Source organism: Sus scrofa, chromosome 5 (assembly GCF_000003025.6).
Source record: "Sus scrofa isolate TJ Tabasco breed Duroc chromosome 5, Sscrofa11.1, whole genome shotgun sequence".
NCBI lineage: Eukaryota > Metazoa > Chordata > Mammalia > Artiodactyla > Suidae > Sus > Sus scrofa.
The window spans coordinates 8,762,760-8,782,322 of NC_010447.5; the positions used below are offsets into that span (position 1 = coordinate 8,762,760).

General features: G+C 54.8%; 1 protein-coding gene and 1 long non-coding RNA gene across 3 annotated transcripts in view; one reads left to right on the forward strand and one right to left on the reverse strand.

The window, feature by feature from the left end:
• Positions 11,618-13,983, forward strand: LOC110260838. Its single transcript, XR_002344369.1, has 2 exons — positions 11,618-11,776; positions 13,376-13,983. It is a non-coding gene; the product is annotated as an uncharacterized LOC110260838 (long non-coding RNA).
• The window catches only part of MGAT3 (mannosyl (beta-1,4-)-glycoprotein beta-1,4-N-acetylglucosaminyltransferase), a 29,181-nt gene continuing 24,822 nt past the window's right edge, over positions 15,205-19,563 (reverse strand). For both annotated transcript variants that reach the window (XM_021091473.1, XM_013997511.2), the window contains exon 2: positions 15,205-19,463. In XM_021091473.1, coding sequence (XP_020947132.1) covers positions 17,861-19,462 — 1,602 coding nt within the window. In that variant the 5' untranslated portion in view covers position 19,463 and the 3' untranslated portion in view covers positions 15,205-17,860. The remainder of the gene's footprint in view (positions 19,464-19,563) is intronic.

The following is a 19,563-nucleotide window of genomic DNA, read 5'->3' on the forward strand; positions in this document are numbered from 1 at the left end:
GCTGAGGAAGGATAGTCTAGGAGGGGAGGGGAACAGGCAGGCTTTGGAATCAAGCCCAGACAGCTCCAGTTCCAGTCCCAGTTCCACCACTTAAGGACAGCTGCCTGCCCTCTGGCAAGTTTCCTAACCCCTCCCAGCTTTTGTGTGGATTAAAAGGCATCTGGCAGGACAATTGCCCACCCTTCCATTCATTCTTGCATAAATCCTTGTTTTGCAAGCACTGCCACTGGCACTGCAGAGAATACATCAAGTCCTCAGATTCTGGTGGAGGCTGATGTCAGAGGAGGTGATAAGAACCGGGAGAAACTTGAGAAACTTACTGGATGAGAGGATGAAGGGAAAGGAGTTGCCTTTTTATGTGGAGTGTTGCCAGAAGGCCTGTCTGATAAGGGAACCTGGAGTAGGACCTGAGGGAGGAGCATTCCAGGTGTTGGCCCTCAGGTGGGCCCTTAGGCTCAGCTGTCCTAGGAGCAGAAGAGAGGGGACCAGTGCCAGGGGAGTAGAGTGAGTGAGCAAGAACTGGGGAAGACGCAGGACTGCAGGTCCTTTTCGGGGCAGGGGAGGGGAGACTATGCTGAGGCTGGAGCCACCAGAAGATTTGGAGCTAAGGAGGAACACGACCTGACCATTTGTTTATGGTGAAAAAATTATATTTCAAATTAGCCAGCTGGACTCAGTTTAGATGATCCCAATTTTTTTGGCACCACCCAAAGCATCACAGGCAGGGGCCAGTTAAACATATACCTTCTTCTCTTCATCAGACCCCATCAGGGTGTTGGCCTTGGCTATGCGATGTCATAAAAGCATCTTCCCAGCCTGTCTGACACATGTGTTGGTCGCCTTGACCTCCACAATGAACACAACTATGCTTCTTCTTTTTTTTTTTTTTTTTGTCCTTTTGCTATTTCTTTGGGCCGCTCCCTCGGCATATGGAGGTTCCCAGGCCAGGGGTCTAATTGGAGCTGTTGCTGCCGGTCTACGCCAGAGCCACAGCATGCGGGATTCGAGCTGCATCTACAACCTACACCACAGCTCACAGCAATGCTGGATCCTTAACCCACTGAGCGAGTCCAGGGATCGAACCCACAACCCCATGGTTCTTAGATTTGTTTCCGCTGCCCCACAACAGGAACTCCTGACCACTTCATTTCTGAGCATTAGGAAAGAGCCCATGCTCAGCCCCTGGAAGGTGTCCCCCTTCCTGCAACAAGAGGGCAGGTGCTTCTTCCTTAGTTTTGGTACCGTCTCCACGAAAAGGGCCCCTGACTTCTATTTTCACAGGATCGGTCTGGCTTGAGACAAACAGAACGGTGCCAGGGCTAGAGCAGAGAGACTGGGCAAGAGGTTGCCAAGCCCCAGGGGAGAGAGAACAGAGGCTCAGGCCAGGAGGTAGCCATGTGGAGGGGAGTGGTCAGATCCAGGAAGTATTAAGTGGTAGAACCACAGAATCTCCTGATGTGGGGGTGCGACTGAAGAGCCAACCACAGTCTCTAGGTCCTGCCTGAGCCATTGCTCTGCTGCCCCCCTCACCACCCACCAGCCTATCTTGGAGCATCTTCCAGGCTCTTCAAACTGCGAAAAGAAGGCAGTTTTCCAGGTGCCTAAGTTCACTTTGGTGAAGGAAGACTTCCCATGACATAAGGGGCCCCATCCATCCTGGGGATACTGTGAACCCCTGGAACCCCTGGTAGGAAAGGGAGAGGTCCAGATGGGGGCCTTGAAGAGGCTCCAGATTCAGGAGTAATAGTTGCCTGTGACACCTGGGATTTTAGGCATCATTCTTCCCAGAGCTGGCTTGGTGTGAAGGAAACACACTGAGATGGCACCAGCCCTTCTGATTCTGGGAAGATGATACTGGAATCCGGATTCTGGTTCACGGCCGTCAAAGAATGATCTCAGTGAACACACAGGCAGCAAGCAAGCAAAGTCTTTATTAAAGAAAAGAAAATAGCTCCCAGGGCTGCTGGGCGGGGGAAAGAGCCCCCTTCTTTATTGTCCTAGAGGGATTTTTATCTCTTAAAAGTGGGGAGGGGCCCCAACGTGGGGTCCAGAACGATGTGGTTTTTCTCCATTGGCCTTGCTCCACTGCCTGTATCCGTCCTTGTCCAATAGGGGGTCTTAGGGGTGGAAATGTCCTGTGTAAGTTTGTAAATTTTGTGGTTTCCTTGTCCTTTTCTTTCCTTAGATCAATCACCATTCTTCTCATTTCTTTTTATCCTTGAGTGGGCTAGAGACTCGCCAATAAACAAAGCCTGTGGGGAGAGCCCATTTCCTATAATAAAACAAGGCCTGTGGGGGCTTTGCTCCCTGGAGGCCTTAAGCCACAAAGGTTAATCAACATCCATATCCAAGAATGTATGGAGCCCATGCTCCTACACTAACTACCTGAATTAACATCCTGTGTCCCATACAGCTGCCTTTATTAAGCGCCTGTTGCATGCCAGACACAGAGCTGAGTACTTTACAAATGTCGTTTTAGGTCTCATCCCAACATCCCTGTCTGGTCAGCATGATGATCCTGAGGAGGAAAACCAAGACGGAGTTCAGCATTTCTCTAAGACACTGAGCCAGGGAGTTCCCGTTGTGGCTCAGTGGTTAACGAATCCGACTGGGAACCATGAGGTTTCAGGTTCGATCCCTGGCCTTGCTCAGTGGGTTAAGGATCCGATGTTGCCTCGAGCTGTGGTGTAGGTCGCAGACGCAGCTCGGCTCGGATCCCACATTGCTGTGGCTCTGGCTGGTGGCTACAGCTCCGATTCGACCCCTAGCCTGGGAACCTCCATATGCCTTGGGAAGCAGCCCTAGAAAAGGCAAAAAGACCAAAAAAAAAAAAAAAAAGACACTGAGCCAGGCAGCGAGAAGCTTGCTCTGAACCCAGGCCTGTCCTGTGTTCTTTCCACTCTTCCAGGCTGCCCTACTTTGCTCTTTAAAGAACTAATGTTGTGACCCAAATAAATCTAATTGGTGACATTTCCAGCTGGAAGACCAGGGGACCTTTTTAAATCTCTCCTGACCCTCCTGTTCCGTAGAACATTATTTTTAGGAAGGAAGAAGAAAGGTCCCTTGGGGCTCTGCCCTTCAGATCAACTCCCCTAGACTTTTTCTTTCTTTTAATGGAAGTTCCAGGCCGGGGATTGAATCCAAGCTGCAGCGCCTGGATCCTTTAACCCACATTGCAGGGCTGGGGATCAACCCACACCACCACGGCAATCTGAGCCATCGCTGTCAGATTCTTGACCCACGGCACCAGGGCAGGTATTCCTCCCCAAGACGCTTCTTCCTCTTCAAGGTCTTTGATTTACTTCCAGACTCCCAAGCCCCCTCCCTGCCCCCCAGCCTGGCTCCAAGCTAGTTGGTTACAGGACCCCCAACAGGGCCCTGCAGGGCTCCTGGGCACACGAGCCTTCCTGTGTCTTCATTTCTTGCTTTTCAGGAATAAGCCTCAGCCTCCATGACCTTCCCTGAGTTCCAAAGGGCATTTGCTAGTCAGGGAAGGGAGGGGATGCAGAGACCTGGGAGGAGCCGCGCAGCGTGGGGGCAGGTCCTGGTTCCTCTTTAAGGAATATTCATAACAATATCTTTGTGTGTGTGTGTGTGTGTGTGTGTGTGTGTCTATTTGTTTTTTTAGGGCCACAACCAAGGCATATGGAGGTTCCCAGGCTAGGGGTCCAATCAGAGCTATAGCCACAGCAATGCAAGATCCGAGCCGCGTCTGCAACCTACACCGCAGTTCATGGCAACGCCGGATCTTAACCCACTGAGCAGGGCCAAGGATCGAACCTGCGTCCTCATGTATACTAGCTGGGTTCATTAACTATTGAGCCACAATGGAAACTCTCATAACAATATCTTTGAGCCTTTCTGCAGAACTAAAATCCCCAACAAATGGAAGAACTACTTGATGAAGCATTCAATCAATGAAATACTTGATGAAAAATTATGAAATACTTGAAAAATTATGAAATGCTGAAACTCTTGGAGGCTGAGTTTCGGCAACACTCCCATGGTGATGGGGCGGAGGGGGTTGGCGTGAGGCAGGCATCCGGCACCCACAGACCTCCATGGTGCTGGCATCTCAGGGCTCTACCTGGTTTACTGAGACTTGCGGGAGGTCAGTCCCCAGGCCACTGTGCTATCACCTTGAGGGAGTCATCAGTGGACAGTAAGAGTGAACAGTTACTGGAGTTCCCATTGTGGCGCAGCAGAAACGAATCCGATTAGAAACCATGAGGTTGTGGGTTCAACCCTGGTCTCACTCAGGAGGTTAAGGATCCAGCGCTGCGTGAGCTATGGTGTACGTCACAGATGCAGCTTGGATCCCTCGTTTCTGCAGCTGTGGCATAGGCCAGCAGCTGTTGCTCCCATTCGACCCTTGGCCTAGGAACCTCCATATGCTGTGAGTGTGGCCCTAAAAAGCAAAAAAAAAAAAAAAGAGTGAACAGTTACTGAGCCCTCCCTGTGCTGCCCCTTGGATGCGCCAGCCCCCAACCCCCATCAGAGTCCTGTGAGCATAAGACTGTCGGTGTCCCAGTTACATCAAAGGAGATGGGATCTGGAAGAGCCCTAAGCGGCAGGATTAGGATCTGAACTCAGGTCTGGAGCTCCGAACCATCCACGGGCGAGAGAAAGTCACTGGCAACAAGGGTGGAGGAAGAGGACAAAGAGGGGCAGGCCTAGAACACCAATTCCAAAGGTGGAGGAAGCAAAGGATGCTGCTGGAGAGGACGAATCAGAAGTCAAGGGTGTCTTCTGACAGGCTTGGGGGAGGAGGAGGCAGTCACAGAGGCCATGGGTGTCCTTCTCCCCCAACTATGAGCTGGACCCTGACTGGAGCAGCAAGAGGAGGGAGCAGAGGCCTATGGGCTGAAGAGTACACGGGAAGCAGAAAGAGAGACAGTGATGGTTTTTTTCTCTTTTCACAGCACACCTGCAGGATATGCAAATTCCCAGTCTAGGGGTCGAATTGGAGCTACAGCTGCCCACCTACACCACAGCCACAGCCATGCAGATCCCAGCTGCCGTCTCAATCAACGCTGCAGCAACAGCAGACCCTTAACCCAAAGTGCAAGGCTAGGGAGCAAACCTGCATCCCCTAGACAGCATGTCAGGTCCTTAACTCCCTGGGCCACAGAGGGAACTCTGAGACAGTGACTTTCTGAGAAGGGGAAGAGCAAGATGAGAGGACAGTTTGAGGGGAAGACAGCAGATTGGGTTGGGCTTGGACTTGGTTGGTGCTTCTTCTGCCTCCTGGAGAGGAGGGACGGAACCAGTAGAGGGAGAGGAGCTGAAAATGCAAGCGAGAATAAGCCCTCGGGGGAGTGATGTCACAGAGGAACCTCAGGGGAGTGTGAGAGCACCAGGTGCCCTTTACCTGCCAAGAGAGGAGGCGCACAGGGTGGCCCCAGGCTTCCGTAAGAAGACAGAGAGGGCAGAACCCTGATCATTCCCTCTGCTTTGCCCAGGGGGATGCCCTCTAACACTGAGACCCTCTGAAGTGCCTGCTACTCTGAAACAGAGGGAAATTGCTAAGGGACGACAAGACAGAAGGCTCGGTCCAGCCCACGGACCTTCCCCAGCCCTCCCGGGGATCCAGGGTGGAGTAAAAGATGCTCTTACTGCCCAGGCTGATGGAGACACTGGCTCTGAGGCTCCGGAATGAGAGCAGCAGGGAGGGACCCAGAAATCACTGAGAGCCAACTCCCCCCAGTGGGGTTTGCTGCCATCAGATGTCATCGGTTCTGTATTCACCAGACTAAAACCTGACGTCCCTGGACAGGCGTGAGTTTCCGCCATTGCCCTGTGAAATTCTTGTGGCCCACGTTGTGCCAAGGGGTGTTGAGACGGGTGGAGGGGATGGTGGCTCGTCACCGAATACCTCCCTTTGCGGCAGCAGGAATAGGGGGCCAGGAGCGGTAGATGTGTGGGCTCAGAGCCCAGAGTCCAGCTGCTCCTCTTCCCACCCACAGCATATGGAATTTCCCAGGCTAGGGGTCCAGTCGGAGCTACAGCTGCCAGGCTACACCACAGCCACAGCAACGCCAGCCAGATTCGAGCCGCATCTGTGACCTATACCACAGCTCACGGCAACGCTGGATCCTCAACCCACTGAGCAAGGCCAGGGAGCGAACCCGCATCCTTATGGATCTTAGTCGGGTTCATTAACCACTGAGCCCCGAAGGGAACTCCTGAATCTTTTTTCTAAAGGGCTGTCAGATATTTATGAAATAATTCTTTTTTCCCCCAATGCCACCTTTTGTCATATATTAGATTCTTGTGTGCATTTGAGGACCCCCCATCTCCAGGTCTTCAGAATATTGAGACAACTTCAAATTTGCCATCTTCAGGGTCAGGGTGCCCTCCCCAAGTCACAGCTCTGATATGGTGACTTTCAGTTCACAGGTCAGAGCCCCACTCAGGACAGCTCAGGTCGAGTTTGTCCTAAGGACCCACCAGAACCTGTCCCTGGAGGCTGACCTCTTGTGGCTGCTTCTTTCTGCATCTGCTCCATCTGCGCCCTTTCCAACAAGCTTCCTCTGAGTGGCCCAGCTCACCTCTTCCAACTAAGCCATGTCATGGGCAGCGCTGCCCAGTGCAGGTGGATTTGAGTCAGGTGTCTACTCAGGTCCAAGGAGATGGGACAAGCCAGCATGATAGGGTGGCGGGGACTCCCTGCAGTTATATCAGGAACTTTGACATATGATGAGGGAAGCTATAGACAATTTTTCAGTTGGGAAGGGGTCGTAATAGAATTAGTTCTAGAATGTAGAAGCAGGGCTGCTGGGTGTGGTTGTTCAGGTTACACACTGCACAAGGATGCCACATCCAAGAAGCCCCTTTTCACATCTTAGACCTTATAGAGTTGTATGTTTCTTATGACATTTCTTTGGCAGAAGGTAGTGCGTTGTCTTATTCTAATGAAATCCGTGCCTTATGGCCATTTTTCAATCGGTGGAAGTAAACTATCTTGAGAAAGAGATGCCCTTTCCAATTTTGCAGAAAAGCCTGCATGGGCTGGAAGCGGCCCTGTGTGGGGAATGGCCTGGTAGGGGAGACTGGAAGAGGGAGAATGAAGAGCTTGGAATGATTTCTGCATTTCTAGGTCAAGGTCTGGGGTGTATGGCGAAGCCAGTAATTAAGACAAGAAACGTTTCAGGGGTTGAACAGAGCTAGGAGGGATCCGGAGTGTGATTTAGATGATGAGCTGTGATGTTTTCACAGGTTCTTGGTCCTCTGAGTCTTAGAACTTGACCCACTAATGCCCTCATGCTGGCAAGACAGCCTTTCCTTCTTAGGGTGTCTCACTCTGGGGTGTCGCAATCCCACAGGCTGAAAATCAAACAGGGCTCATGACGGGGAAGCCATTCTCATGCTCTTTTCACAGCAGGTGGTCAGAGGAGAAAAAAAAAAAAAAAACCATCTGCTGGCCAGAAGAGCAGACAACAGGAAGCAGGCCTGAGACCCCTCTTATTGGATCAGCGGGGCAGAACCCGGAACTGTCCCTGGACTAAGGGTGTGTTGACTCCCTCGGCAAAGCGCTCCGCTCCGTTGACACAGCAGGGGTGGGGCGGGGTGGGGGGCGCTCCATCCTCAGCGAGGTGGGTGGGGATGGGCGAACTCTGACCAAGCAGGGTGACTGTCCTGGTTTGCCCGAGGGTGGGGTCTCCAACCGTTTGGGGACACGCCTGTGCCACAGATATGCCATCTACCACTCTCACCACCATCACCAAGGCAAGTTAGAGGCCTGGGAGATGGATTGCCCAAGGAAGCGGGAGTAGCTGTGCCGTCGGGGTGGCACAATCCAGCGAGGACTTAGGGAACACGGCCCTGGGCAGCATGCTGGGGACCCGAAGGCGAGGCCCAGCCCTGCCGTGTAGACAAGACAAATGCTCCAGAGGTGTGTTGCCTTAGTGTTCCTCCTCAGAGCCCCAACACGGCCCATGCGAGTTCTGGAAACATCATTTCCTCTGTAAAAGAGGAGAAAAGGACGCACCCCTTCTGGACAAAGGACCAAAGACTCCTCTGCCCTCACCCCAGCATTGCCTTCATCATTGTGTGTTATTTTCTAAAATTGGTTTTCTTTCTTTTTTTGTCTTTTTGTCTTTTTAGGGCCCCATCTGCGGCATATGGAGGTTTCCAGGGTAGGGGTCGAATGGGAGCTGTAGCCGCGGGCCTAGGCCACAACCATAGCAACGCAGGATGGGAGTCGAATCTGTGACCTACACCACAGCTCACAGCAACACCCGGATCCTTAACCCACGGAGCAAGGCCAGGGATCGAACCTGCTTCCTCATGGATACTAATCGAGTTTGCTTACTGCTGAGCAGAGATGGGAACTCCGGTTTTCTTTTATCATTATAATTTTCCACGATTCTAATACATTTGCTTTTCCATCCAGTGGCCTGTGCTTGAAGAATCTGCCTCACCTCCTGCGGGCGTCCCTTGAGAAGGAAAAAGAGGAAGGAAAGCAGCGGGGAGTCCTTGCTGCCTTACGCATGTGCCAGGCTCTCCCGCCAGGGGGCAGCGCTGCAGCACGAGAAGGCTGGTGGAGCCTTTGCCCGAAATCCACACTGGGAGCTGTGTGCCTCGGAGCAATTTTTACCCTTTGTTTCCTTAAATCCTAGGCTCCCACCGCCAATTTCACAGGCTGGAAAGTGGGAGGAAACCCCTCAAATACCACTCAGATTTCGGGAAGTAATATATGCCAAGTGCCTGGCGCCATAGATGCTCGGCGGCCGGGGACTCCTGGGACAATTAGCGATGGCTGGAGATGGGTTCGTTGTCACTCTTGGGGGAGTGGATTCTACTGGCGTCCAGCGGGCAGAGTTCAGGGATGCTGCTGTGCACAGGCCAGCGACCCAAGGAATAGCTAGCCCACCAAGTCGGTAGTGCTGAGGTCAGGACACTCTGGTCTCTGCCCAATCGATGGTGAACTCCTAGAAGGCAGAAAATGTGTCTTGACCATTTATTTCTGTACCTTCCTCGGGACCTGTCACACAGCAGTCGGGGAGTGGAGGGTTAAGTTGAAAGGCAGGTAGTGGCCGGGGTATGGCAGTGGGACCAGCTGGCGTCAGACCAGAGGACTCCCCTTTGCAGAGCAGGTCACGTGCCTGACGGCATTAATGCCTAACGGCATTAGCCGAGGCGCTTCCTGAGAGCCGAATGAGATTTGCAAGAACAAAACTGCCTCCTGAGCGCGGTGGCCAGAGTGCTTCCAGTGCTAGAGATCAAGGGGACTCTGTGAAAGTTCTATAGATTGAGTGCCCTCGACAGAGCCGTCTGCCCCAGGAAGTGGTCACATCAACTGAAGCAGCTAAATTAAGAAATTCTCTGCCTCCTAAAAATCTCAAGCATGTCTTGTCTTTTCCACCCCCACCCCACCCCACAAGCCTTGACCAGAGCTTGTAGCACCAAGCAGTGGAAAGTCTAGAAGTCCCATTCCTGGAAGGAAAAGGGACAGGGAGAGAGATCAAGGACATTGTCATTTTTGTCTCCTTGATAGACAGTTGTCTGGATGAGGGCGTGGCTTTGTCTGGCGCGAGCCTCTACAAAGCAGAGCTTCCTGATGGGGGCCTGGGGTAAGGCACGCTGGCTTTGCAGAAAGGCAGCCTAGGAGTTGCTGTTGTGGCGCAGTGGTTAATGAATCCAACTAGGAACCATGAGGTTGCGGGTTCGGTCCCTGGCCTTGCTCAGTCGGTTGGGGATCGGCGTTGTTGTGAGCTGTGGTGTAGGTTGCAGACATGGCTCGGATCCCGCCTTGCTATGGCTCTGGCATAGGCTGGTGGCTATGGCTCCGATTAGACCCCTAGCCTGGGAATCTCCATATGCCTCGGGACAGCCCTAGAAAAGGCAAAAAAAAAAAAAAAAAAAAGGGCAGCCTGGCAGGATGGGCCAGAGGTTCTAACTACACTGCAGAGACAGATCCAGTGTGATATTCAGTAGAACTGGTGCATCCGGGCTAGGCTGGGCAGAGAACTGGGGACAGCTGCAGGCAAGGGTCTGCAAAGAAGGAAGTTTGGGCCACAGAATACGTGCTCTCAGATGGACAGGTGGGGTTGTGTGACAGAGCCACAGCCCTCAGGTTGGCAGAGCTGGGGGATCAGGGAACAGGATGTCAAGGAAGTGGGGTGTCAGACAGCATTGGAGAGAGTCCTGGGTTCAAATCCTGACGCCTCCACTGTTGACTGGTGTTCAGTTCAGGCATTCATTCCACTGATAGCTACTGAGTTGTGCCAGGAACTCCTTAGAGGAGACAGACCCAAAAGTAGGCTATTCGAAGACCATGCGGAAAGGGCGATGCTGAAGACCCTCAGACACAGTGGGAGCCCAGAAGATCAGCACCCAATCCAGGTGTGGAGCACCTGTCACCAGGATGGAGCCTGAAAAGTGAGCCGGTTAGGGTCAAAATGGAGGCAGAAGGTCCTGGCCAGAGAGAATCGTGCATACGCACTCACAGAGGGGCGATGGGTTTCATGAGATGAGTTCCACTGATTTTGGTTGTGAGTAGCAGAAAGCCCAACCAAAGCCTTTTTTTTTTTTTTTTTTTTCCTTAGGGCCACACTCATGGCATATGGAAGTTCCCAGGCTATGGGTCGAATCAGAGCTGCCGCTGCCAGCCTACACCACAGCCACAGCAACACCGGATCTGAGCCATGTCTGCAACTTACACTGCAGCTCAGGGCAACACCAGCTCCTTAACCCACCGAGCAGGGCCAGGGATCGAACCCTTATCCTCATGGATACTAATTGGGTTTGTCCCCCATGAGCCACAACGGGAAGTCCTCCGAGTGTCTTTAATAAAAAGGAATTTACGGGCTGAAAGAAATCGTCGCTGAGGGTGTCTGCTGAGGCTCCATACAGCAGCCAGGGCTATGAGCTGCATGCTCCACACACACCCCTGCCTTTTTTTTCTGGTCTTGGAGGGGGGTTCCTTTCCTGTTATGCTTGGAGAAGAGAGAAGACCTTCTTTTCTAGGAGCTTCCAGCAATTTCTTCTCTATCACTGATCTGAACTGGGCCACTTGTCCAACCCTGAAGCAGTTGCCTTGACCAGGTGGTAGATCCAATTGGCTTAGCCTTGCAGAGTGATGACAATAACTCAGTGCTCCAGGATGGGTTCCAAGCTCTGGGCATCCTCACACCACGCAGGAAGTCTGTCCTAGGAAGGCTCTCCTTTCACGGATGATCCAGGAGAGGGAGTTGACCAAGGGCAGGTGAAAGACGTGATGCAGGCGGTTGAGATTGTACCAATGGTGACAGCTCCCCACTCCTTTTCAGCCAATATAGAATGGGCTCTGGTTGATCTAAGCCGGTGTATTCCAGCCCCCATTCCAGTCTCAGTAGGCAAAGCATGATCACACGACCTCATCGAAGTCAGTGCGAGCCAGGCCCAGGACTTTTAGGGGAAGGAGCTTTATTTCTTTTTCTTCTTCTCCTTCTTCCTCTTCCTCGTCCTTCTTCTTCTTCTTCCTTTTAGGGCTGTACCCTACCGCATATGGAAGTTCCCAGGCTAGGGGTCAATTTGGAGCTTCAGCTGCAGGCATACACCACAGCCCCAGCAACTCAGGATCCAAACCGCATCTGTAACCCATGCCACAGCTCACAGCAATGCCAGATCCTCAGCTTCCTGAGTGAGGCCAGGGACTCAAACCCGAATCCTCATAGATACTAGTCAGGTTCGTTACCACTGAGCCACAACAGGAATGCTGCTCAATTTCTTCTATACTGAGTTTACAAGATGAGATGGTGTGAGGACTGGAGCTGCGACAGCCATCTTGCAGGTATGAGGAGTAAACCCATCTGAGGATAAGGACAACACAAGTTGAGAGGCAGAGCTGAGCTGAGCCACACAGAGAGCTAGGTGACAATGTGACACTGAGCTCCACCTTAAGCTGTATCTGATGCCTTTACCATCACTGAACTTTACTGCTAGCAAACCAGTAAGTCCCTCCCCTACTTTACTGGTTTGGGTTGATGTTTCTTTTCTTCTCTTCTTTTTTTTTTTTTTTATTTTAATTTTTTTGCTTTTTAGGGCTGCATCCAAGGCAATGGAAGTTCCCAGGCTAGGGGTCAAATCATAGCTACAACAGCTGCTGGCCTACACCACAGCCACAGCAATGTAGGCTCCAAGCTGAATCTGCGACCGACACACCACAGCTTACGGCAACGCCAGATCCTTAACCCTCTGAGCAAGGCCAGGGATCGAACCCGCAACCTCATGGTTCCTGGTCAGATTCATTAACCACTGAGCCATGACGGGAACTCTTGGGCTTTTCTTGCAGATGCTGCAGGACAGGATTGCAGGCAGGAGGGGCATATATAAAAGGCCTGCTTTTAGGAATTCCCGTCGTGGCTCAGTGGTTAATGAACCTGGTTAGTATCCATGAAGACGCAGTTTCGATCCCTGGCCTCGATCAGCAGGTTAAGGATCCAGTGTTGCCGTGAGTTATGGTGTAGCTTTGCAGATGCGGCTTGGATGGCGCGTTGCTATGGCTCCTGGCATAGGCCAGCGGCTGCAGCTCCAATTCAACCCCTAGCCTGGGAACCTCCTATGCCTCAGGAGCGGCCTAAAAAGACCAAAAAAAAAAAAAAAAAAAAAAAAAAAGCCAGCTTTTTTTGCAGGTTGGTCCTCCATTTGGGTTTATGTGATGCTTCCTTGGGATTAGTCAGGCCAGGCCTTTTTGGTGGCAAAAGGCGAGGTGGGGTCCTTCTCAGAACCTCTTCCCAGGGGGTGTGTGAGGTCGGGGCAGTCCTCTCTGTGCATGTGACTGCTGACTGGCAGACAGGGTCATTGGTCTGTGCTAACAATACAGGTTAGGTCTGAGCAGGTGGGCTTGTCCCTGCAGCAGCTGCCCGCCCACTGCTGGGCAGAAGAACCGTTCAGCTGAGCCCAGCCTGAACTGCAGAACTGTGAGCAAATAAAATGTTTTATCTATGAAATTTCAGGGTGGTTTGTGTTGCAGCAATAAATAAGCAATAGAGTAAAAAAAAAAACATTAAAAGACTTTATTAATTTGAAAGAGTGAGTTTTTCGCTATAACTAATTCTCCCTGGGAATTCACTGGAATAGCAGGTGAGGGGCCAAGGATGCTGGCCAGAGGGCTGGCCCTGGGCAAGGCCTCTCCCTCCTTTGAGGTTTAACCAGAGCTCTGTGGATGGTTCATGATTGAGGGTACATGGGTGGGGGCTTCCAATGGACTCCAGGATGACCGGCTTTCAGGATTTGGGGGGCTTCACAACCAAGGCCCCAACTTGCAAAGTGAGCTGGGGTTTTAATGATTGGTGTTGACTGTGTGACGGCAGTCACACTTTTGCTCTTTTCTCTTCAATCCAGATGGAGTCTAACAGGTTACAAAGCATTTCCCTTTATTTCATTTTAGCCTCTGCATGCGGTAAAGCTTTCTCCGGGCCATTTTGGTAGAGAGGAGACTGAGCCCGGAAGAGAACATGCGACCCCTCCTAAGGTCAGGGAGCCTGTCACCGCCCCACCTCCCCGGACGGCCAGGTGAGGGACTGTTGTACCTGCCGCTCACGGCGACGCCAGTTTCCTGGGCTCTGGGGACTCTGTGCTACCCTCACCTCACCATCCTGAGGTCCTGCTTACCTGTCTGTGGTCCTCCTGAGAACTGGGACTGTCGTCTCTCAGCGTCCCGTGTCCCAGCGCTGTACCTGGCTCAGTCAGGAGCCTGGATGACGTCTGAATGTTAGCGCTGGCATCTCCGCCATCCTCGCCGCCCAGTCGGCTTCCTCTTCTCCCACCTTCCCCTCCTCCCCCAGGGGACACTGACGGAGGACGCAGTTTGGCGGCTAAGAAGAGGTCAGCTTCTGGTGTTAGGCAAACTCTGACTCTGCCATTCGCTGCCACATTTAATATGGCTAAGGCCTCACTTTGCACGTCTGTAAAATGGAAATGATGGGGAGGGAGCTTTATCAGCCCAGAGTCTGGCACAAAATAGGCATTTACTAAATAATGTCTGTAAATATCTACGATGATGAGGCTTCGTTCCCGACAGGAATTAAGGAGTTCCCGTCGTGGCGCAGTGGTTAACGAATCCGACTAGGAACCACGAGGTTGCGGGTTCGGTCCCTGCCCTTGCTCAGTGGGTTAACGATCCGGTGTTGCCGTGAGCTGTGGTGTAGGTTGCAGAAGACGCGGCTCGGATCCTGCGTTGCTGTGGCTCTGGCGTAGGCTGGTGGCTACAGCTCCGATTCGACCCCTAGCCTGGGAACCTCCATATGCCGCAGGAGCGGCCCAAAGAAATAGCAAAAAAGACAAAAAAAAAAAACAAACAAACCAGACGGGAATTAAGTTAAGGGTGGTAGGTGGGGTCTTAGTGGTGACTGGTCACCGTTGCTCTCTCCCAGACAGACGTGGCATCTCCATGTCCTCTGCTCTTGCTCAGTCCTCCTGGACTTTGGGGGTGTGGCCGGGAGTCCAGGAGACAGAGGTATGCAGGTAAAGTGCCTGGCGCCTTAGCCCCTGCTCTGGCCACCTACACGGCTGCCGCTCCTTGTCCCCAGTCTCCCACCTAAACACAGAGGCTACACAGCCCACCTCATGAGAGACTGAGGCAGGGTTCAAAGTGTCTCACCATCTCTGAGAGTCTGCTTCGAAAATACCCTGAGGCTCCCCTCCCCAGGACATGCCAGGATCCGCAGGGCCTAGAGAAAGCCTCCAGAAGTCCCCACATTCCACGGCCTGGGCACCATCACGTGGGGGAGATGACCAATCCTAGAGGCTGCTGCCCTGGCCTGTCCCAGGGGGCTGGTGACAGGACAGGGGCTGGGAATTCACCTGTTCTGCCACCAAGTGGCTGTGTGGCCTCAGGACCCTGGCAGGTGTAGGAGGAAGGCCACGGAGAGCACAGCTGGGGGAGAATCGCTCCCCTCTCACCCGTGGCGCTGGCACCAAGGTCGAAGTCTTCATCTAGATCCCCCAGGGGCACCCCCCCACCTCAGGGGAGTGGGCATGGCCAGGCCAGGCTGCTTCTCGAAGGACCCTCCCTTTCCAGGCCCAGACGCTGCCTGCCTCGGTCGGGCTGGGGGTGGGGGAACTGTACAGGAACTGTACAGGAAGACACATGCTCAGAATGGCCCCCCTTCTCCTCCCCAGCTCACACCCCACTGACTCAGCAAGCCCAGAGCCACCCCTTCGCACCCCTTCCTGGCCCAGTGCACCCCCAAACCGGCCGTGCAAGCACACCCTTCAGACTTTGTAGCTGCTTTTATTATTAATATTATCTTTTCCTTTAAACATCCCTTTAAGGGTGAAATGAAATCCAACCATTTACAGAGAAAATGATTTCAGAATGTACATATTGATTTTTCCCTTACAAAAAAAATAATACTATTGTTATTACTGGTGTCCTTAACTTACACGTTTCCCAGGGCCCTGCCTGCTGCTCGGGCAAGTTGTGTTTCCCCACCCCGACGGTCACCTTTGCCCCCAAAGCTCTCCCACGCCTGCCCGTGGGAACCAGCGTGACCCGAAGGCGGGCCGGGCCTCCTTGAGGCTGGAGGCCATCGGGCCAGTGGTTCCCCGGGGAAGAAAGCTGGCTCTGGTGACAGGGCCAGCAGTGCGCTGGCGGTCACATTCACAGTTTGGCTTCCCTTTAATACTGGGGGAGTGGCCCAGGGTTCCCCTGCCCCCGAAATTCCCAGTGTATGATGTGAGTAAAAGTGAAATTCTTCAACCCCATGCCTTGGCCCCCCACCCCTCTGCCAGCTGTCCCCTCCGCTCCGTGGCCAGGCCTCCACTTGGCGGTGACCATGAACGTGCCTGGCCCTCTGGGGTCTGAGAGGGGAGGTGGGGCCAGGTGGCTCTAAGCTCCTCCCCAATTCCTTCTCCTGCCCCTGAGCCAGTGGACCGGAGGCCAGGGCCCCCCGGCCAGCCTGGAGAAGGGGGCAGAGAGGTAGCGGGCTTGCAGCTGTACAGCCCTCAGGCCAGGCGGCTTCTTATTCCGTGGACTGAAAGACAGACAGACAGATGGCCCCCACGTCCCCTTTCGCCTTGCTTTCCAGGCTCCCCAAGTGGCTGTCAGCCTCAGTCGTTTTGGGGAGTTGCAGGAGGTGTGGCCACAGGCTCCAGGTCCCCGGAAAGGGGCGGCCTGGGCCCTGCTCTCACCTCCACACACAAGCATCTATGTACAGGGACACACCGACGTAGACACGTACAAGTACACACCAAGCATGCACCCATGCCCATAAATACACACACACGCGCACAAACGGGCACCATTCCACAGGTAGGCTCTGCGTCCTGGCATTACTGGGTAAACGCCTGAGGGGGCTTGGGGGAGGGGGTGTTCATCCTGCCCACAACTGCAGGCTCTCACCACACCCGGGCCCTGGGTGGCCAGTGAGGCGGCGGAAGCACTCATTCTACCCTCTGTCCTCCCCCTCTGCCAGCCATGCTCCTCGTCCCCACACCCATCCCCTTCTCCTTCCTTTAAGAAATGAACGGGGCAGCCCAGCCGAAAACTACTCTTCCCAGCTTCCCTTGCAGCTACTAGCAGCCATGTGACTAAGTCCTGGCCAGTGAGATGCCATCAGAAGTGACTGTGCCACCTCTAGCTCATGCTCTTACCAGAAAGGGTGTGCCCTCCCCATGTCTATTCTGAGTCCCCCAGGCGTGGACGCACACATGACGGTGGGCGCTGCAGCAACCCCTCTGTCTGGAATTGGAAGGTGTGACAAAGGGCAGACAGCAGAGCTGCCTGCTAGAGCCAGGCCGTCTCCCTCCCCGGGGGGGGAGTTAGAAACAGGCTTCGGCCTTCCTTCACTCACTGTATTTTGGGGTCTCTTAATTACAGCGGTTTAGAATCTACTCTAGCAAATACATCCCCCTCCCCCATGAGGCAACGAAGGAATGAGGTGACACAGGACTGGCCTTACTGTCCCTCTTGGGCCGAGGGCAGGCTTGTGGCTCCTTCCTGGCCCCGAGGCAGCCCCAAGGAGGGGCACTTGGGTGACTCCACCTGTGACGGTGGAGAGCTGGCACTGTGGGTTCCAGTGGGAAGGGGTGATGGGGAGGGGGAGGCTCCTCCCCCCGGGTCTGACCTACGAGGTTGGCTGATGGTCCCGTCCCATTCTGAGAGCTGGACACCTGGCCTTGCCAGGACTGGGGGGTGGGGGGTGGGTGGCACAAGATGGAGGTATAAAACGGAAGGAATGTCAAGGGCAGGTCTGGAACCAAAAGGAAGACTTCCCAGATGTCCCCAGGCCCCACGCCTGTGTCAGATCCGGAGGGGCTGGGGAGCACAGGGCCACCGTACAGTGTGTCCTGGAGGGCAGGTGGTGGAGCTCTCCCACCGCCCGCCCAGCTCTCCTCAGGACCCTGCAAAGCATCCATCGGCGCTCCCTCCCAGCTGGATGCCATTTTTCATCCCCTCCCACCCTGCGGTCCCTTCTTCCTCTTGGGCTCAAGTGCATCTATTCACAGAGCCCTGCATCTCCTGGCATCCCCCCTTTTCCCACTGTGGGTACAAAGACCCAGGAGGCCAAAGGATGGGCTTCTCCCTGGGGGGACTGCGGCTCCCACCTGGCAGCCCGAGGGAGTTCCGCAGGCGCCCTTCCCCACCCGGCACCACCCCCTGGCCGTGACCACCATGCATGCTCTCCGGGCACCTCCTGGCCACAGTGCTCTCGACGGGCAGCAGGTCCTGCTCTCCTCTCCTGACGAGGAAGGATGTTTTCTGAGCTCAAAGCCTGACCCTGGATTCACAAGGGCTTGAACAGGAAAGACATGCCCACCCATCCACTCTTGGTCCTCTTAAGAACCAGCCAGAAGGCAGAAGGAGGTGGGAAGGTAGCAGGAGCGGCAGCGGCACCCACCCCTGCCACTGGCCCTATGAGATCATGCAGCCTTAGCCTTCGACCACGTCCAATTTGTCTCTGGCGGGCGGCCTTCCCTGGGGACCCTTGTTCCGCCTCCCACCGTCCGCTGTGCTCTTGGGCTCCTGGTAGGGGTTGTCCAGCAGGTAGCGGAACTGGTCGTAGTTCTTGAGCAGGTACTTAGGGGCATACATGTGCTCGCTGGGGTCCGCGGGCGGGTACTCCTGCTGCGTGCCGTCGAACCAGCCCCCCGTGCGGATCAAGCTCCGGATGTAATTGAGGTCCCGCTTGTCCTCGTAGTCACCCCAGCGGGGGAAGTCGCCGTTCTGGGCAGACACGAGCTTGAAGTAGATGCCCTCGGGCGTGAAGCACCAGGAGCAGTGCCAGCCGGCGAAGTGCAGGGGGCTGCCCAGCGACCACTGTACCAGGATGTGGCCCGTGCGGTTCTCGTACTGGCGGAAGTTGGGCATGGTGTAGTACTGGCGGCGGCGCAGGCGGATGCCGTCCAGCCCGTACACCGTCTGCAGCATGTCCACCGTGCAGCCCGACACCACCTCCAGGGTGCCCGGCTGCTTCCAGAAGAAGCCGTACAGCGACTTGCGCATGTGGAAGGCGAAGGGCTCCGTCCAGCCGTCGTAGAGCTTGAGGAAGAGCACGCCGTCGCGCGCGGGGATCTCGTCGGCGTCGTTGATGATGAAGACGTCGTCGGGCCGCAGGTTGCGCAGCCGCGACACGCCGTCCTGCGTCAGGAAGGTGCGCAGGTAGTCGTCGGCGATCCAGCCGTCCTGCCGCCCGCCCAGCGGGAAGTGGTCCAGGAAGACGTAGAGCACCTTGTGCCGGATGTACTCGAAGGTGCCGTTGGTCAGCATCTCGCGGAACTTGAGCGGCCGCGGCTCCCCGTAGGCCGTGAAGTTGGACTCACACACCACGAAGGCGTCCACCACGTCGCCCAGCTCGTGGAAGCGCACGTCCAGCAGGTCGAACTCGTGGTTGATGTTGATGGCGTTGATGATCCGCCGCGGCACCTCCCGGGGCACCAGGCGCTCCTTGGTGGGCAGGTTGGAGTACTGCACCACTGTGGGCACACCGCAGCTCGGCCCGTGCCAGCCCGGGAGGCACACGCACTCCACCCACTTGCGCCGCGCGCTGCGGGCCCCCGGCCGCTCCCGCGTGCTCAGCAGGTGCCGGGCCGGGCCCCGCGCGGACGAGCCGTCGCCCACCTCCGCCTTCTCCTCTGGCCGCCCGGATGGGGGCTTCTCCAGCGTCTTGGTACCTGGCTTGAAGCAGACGCCCCCCGCTTTGGTGCGCACGAAATACTCCGCGGTGTCCTCCGGCATCGCAAAGTCCATACGGTGGAGTTCCTCCGTGGCCTTGCTCGGGGACAGCGGCTGGAGCAGGGGCGAGTGGGAATAGAGAGGGGTTCGCAGCAGGTCTGGGCTACCTGGCTCGGGGCTGGCCTGGGGTGTAACCGGGGCATTGTTCCAGAAGAAGCTGGACACGAGGTTAGGGCTGAGGGAGGCCAGTTCCCTGGGGAAGGTGACATAGGACAGGGTTTTAAAGAAGTGCAGGAAGGAGATGAGGCACAGGCCGGCCATGCAGAACATGAGAAAGAGCTTGTAGCGTCTCATCTTCATCCTGCAGCAAAGAGGGAGAGAGCAACTGGTCAAGGCTCTGGAAGCCTGCGGGTCCGCAGACCTGGGCGAGCGGAGCCCGAGGCTTTTCTCCTAAGGAAGGG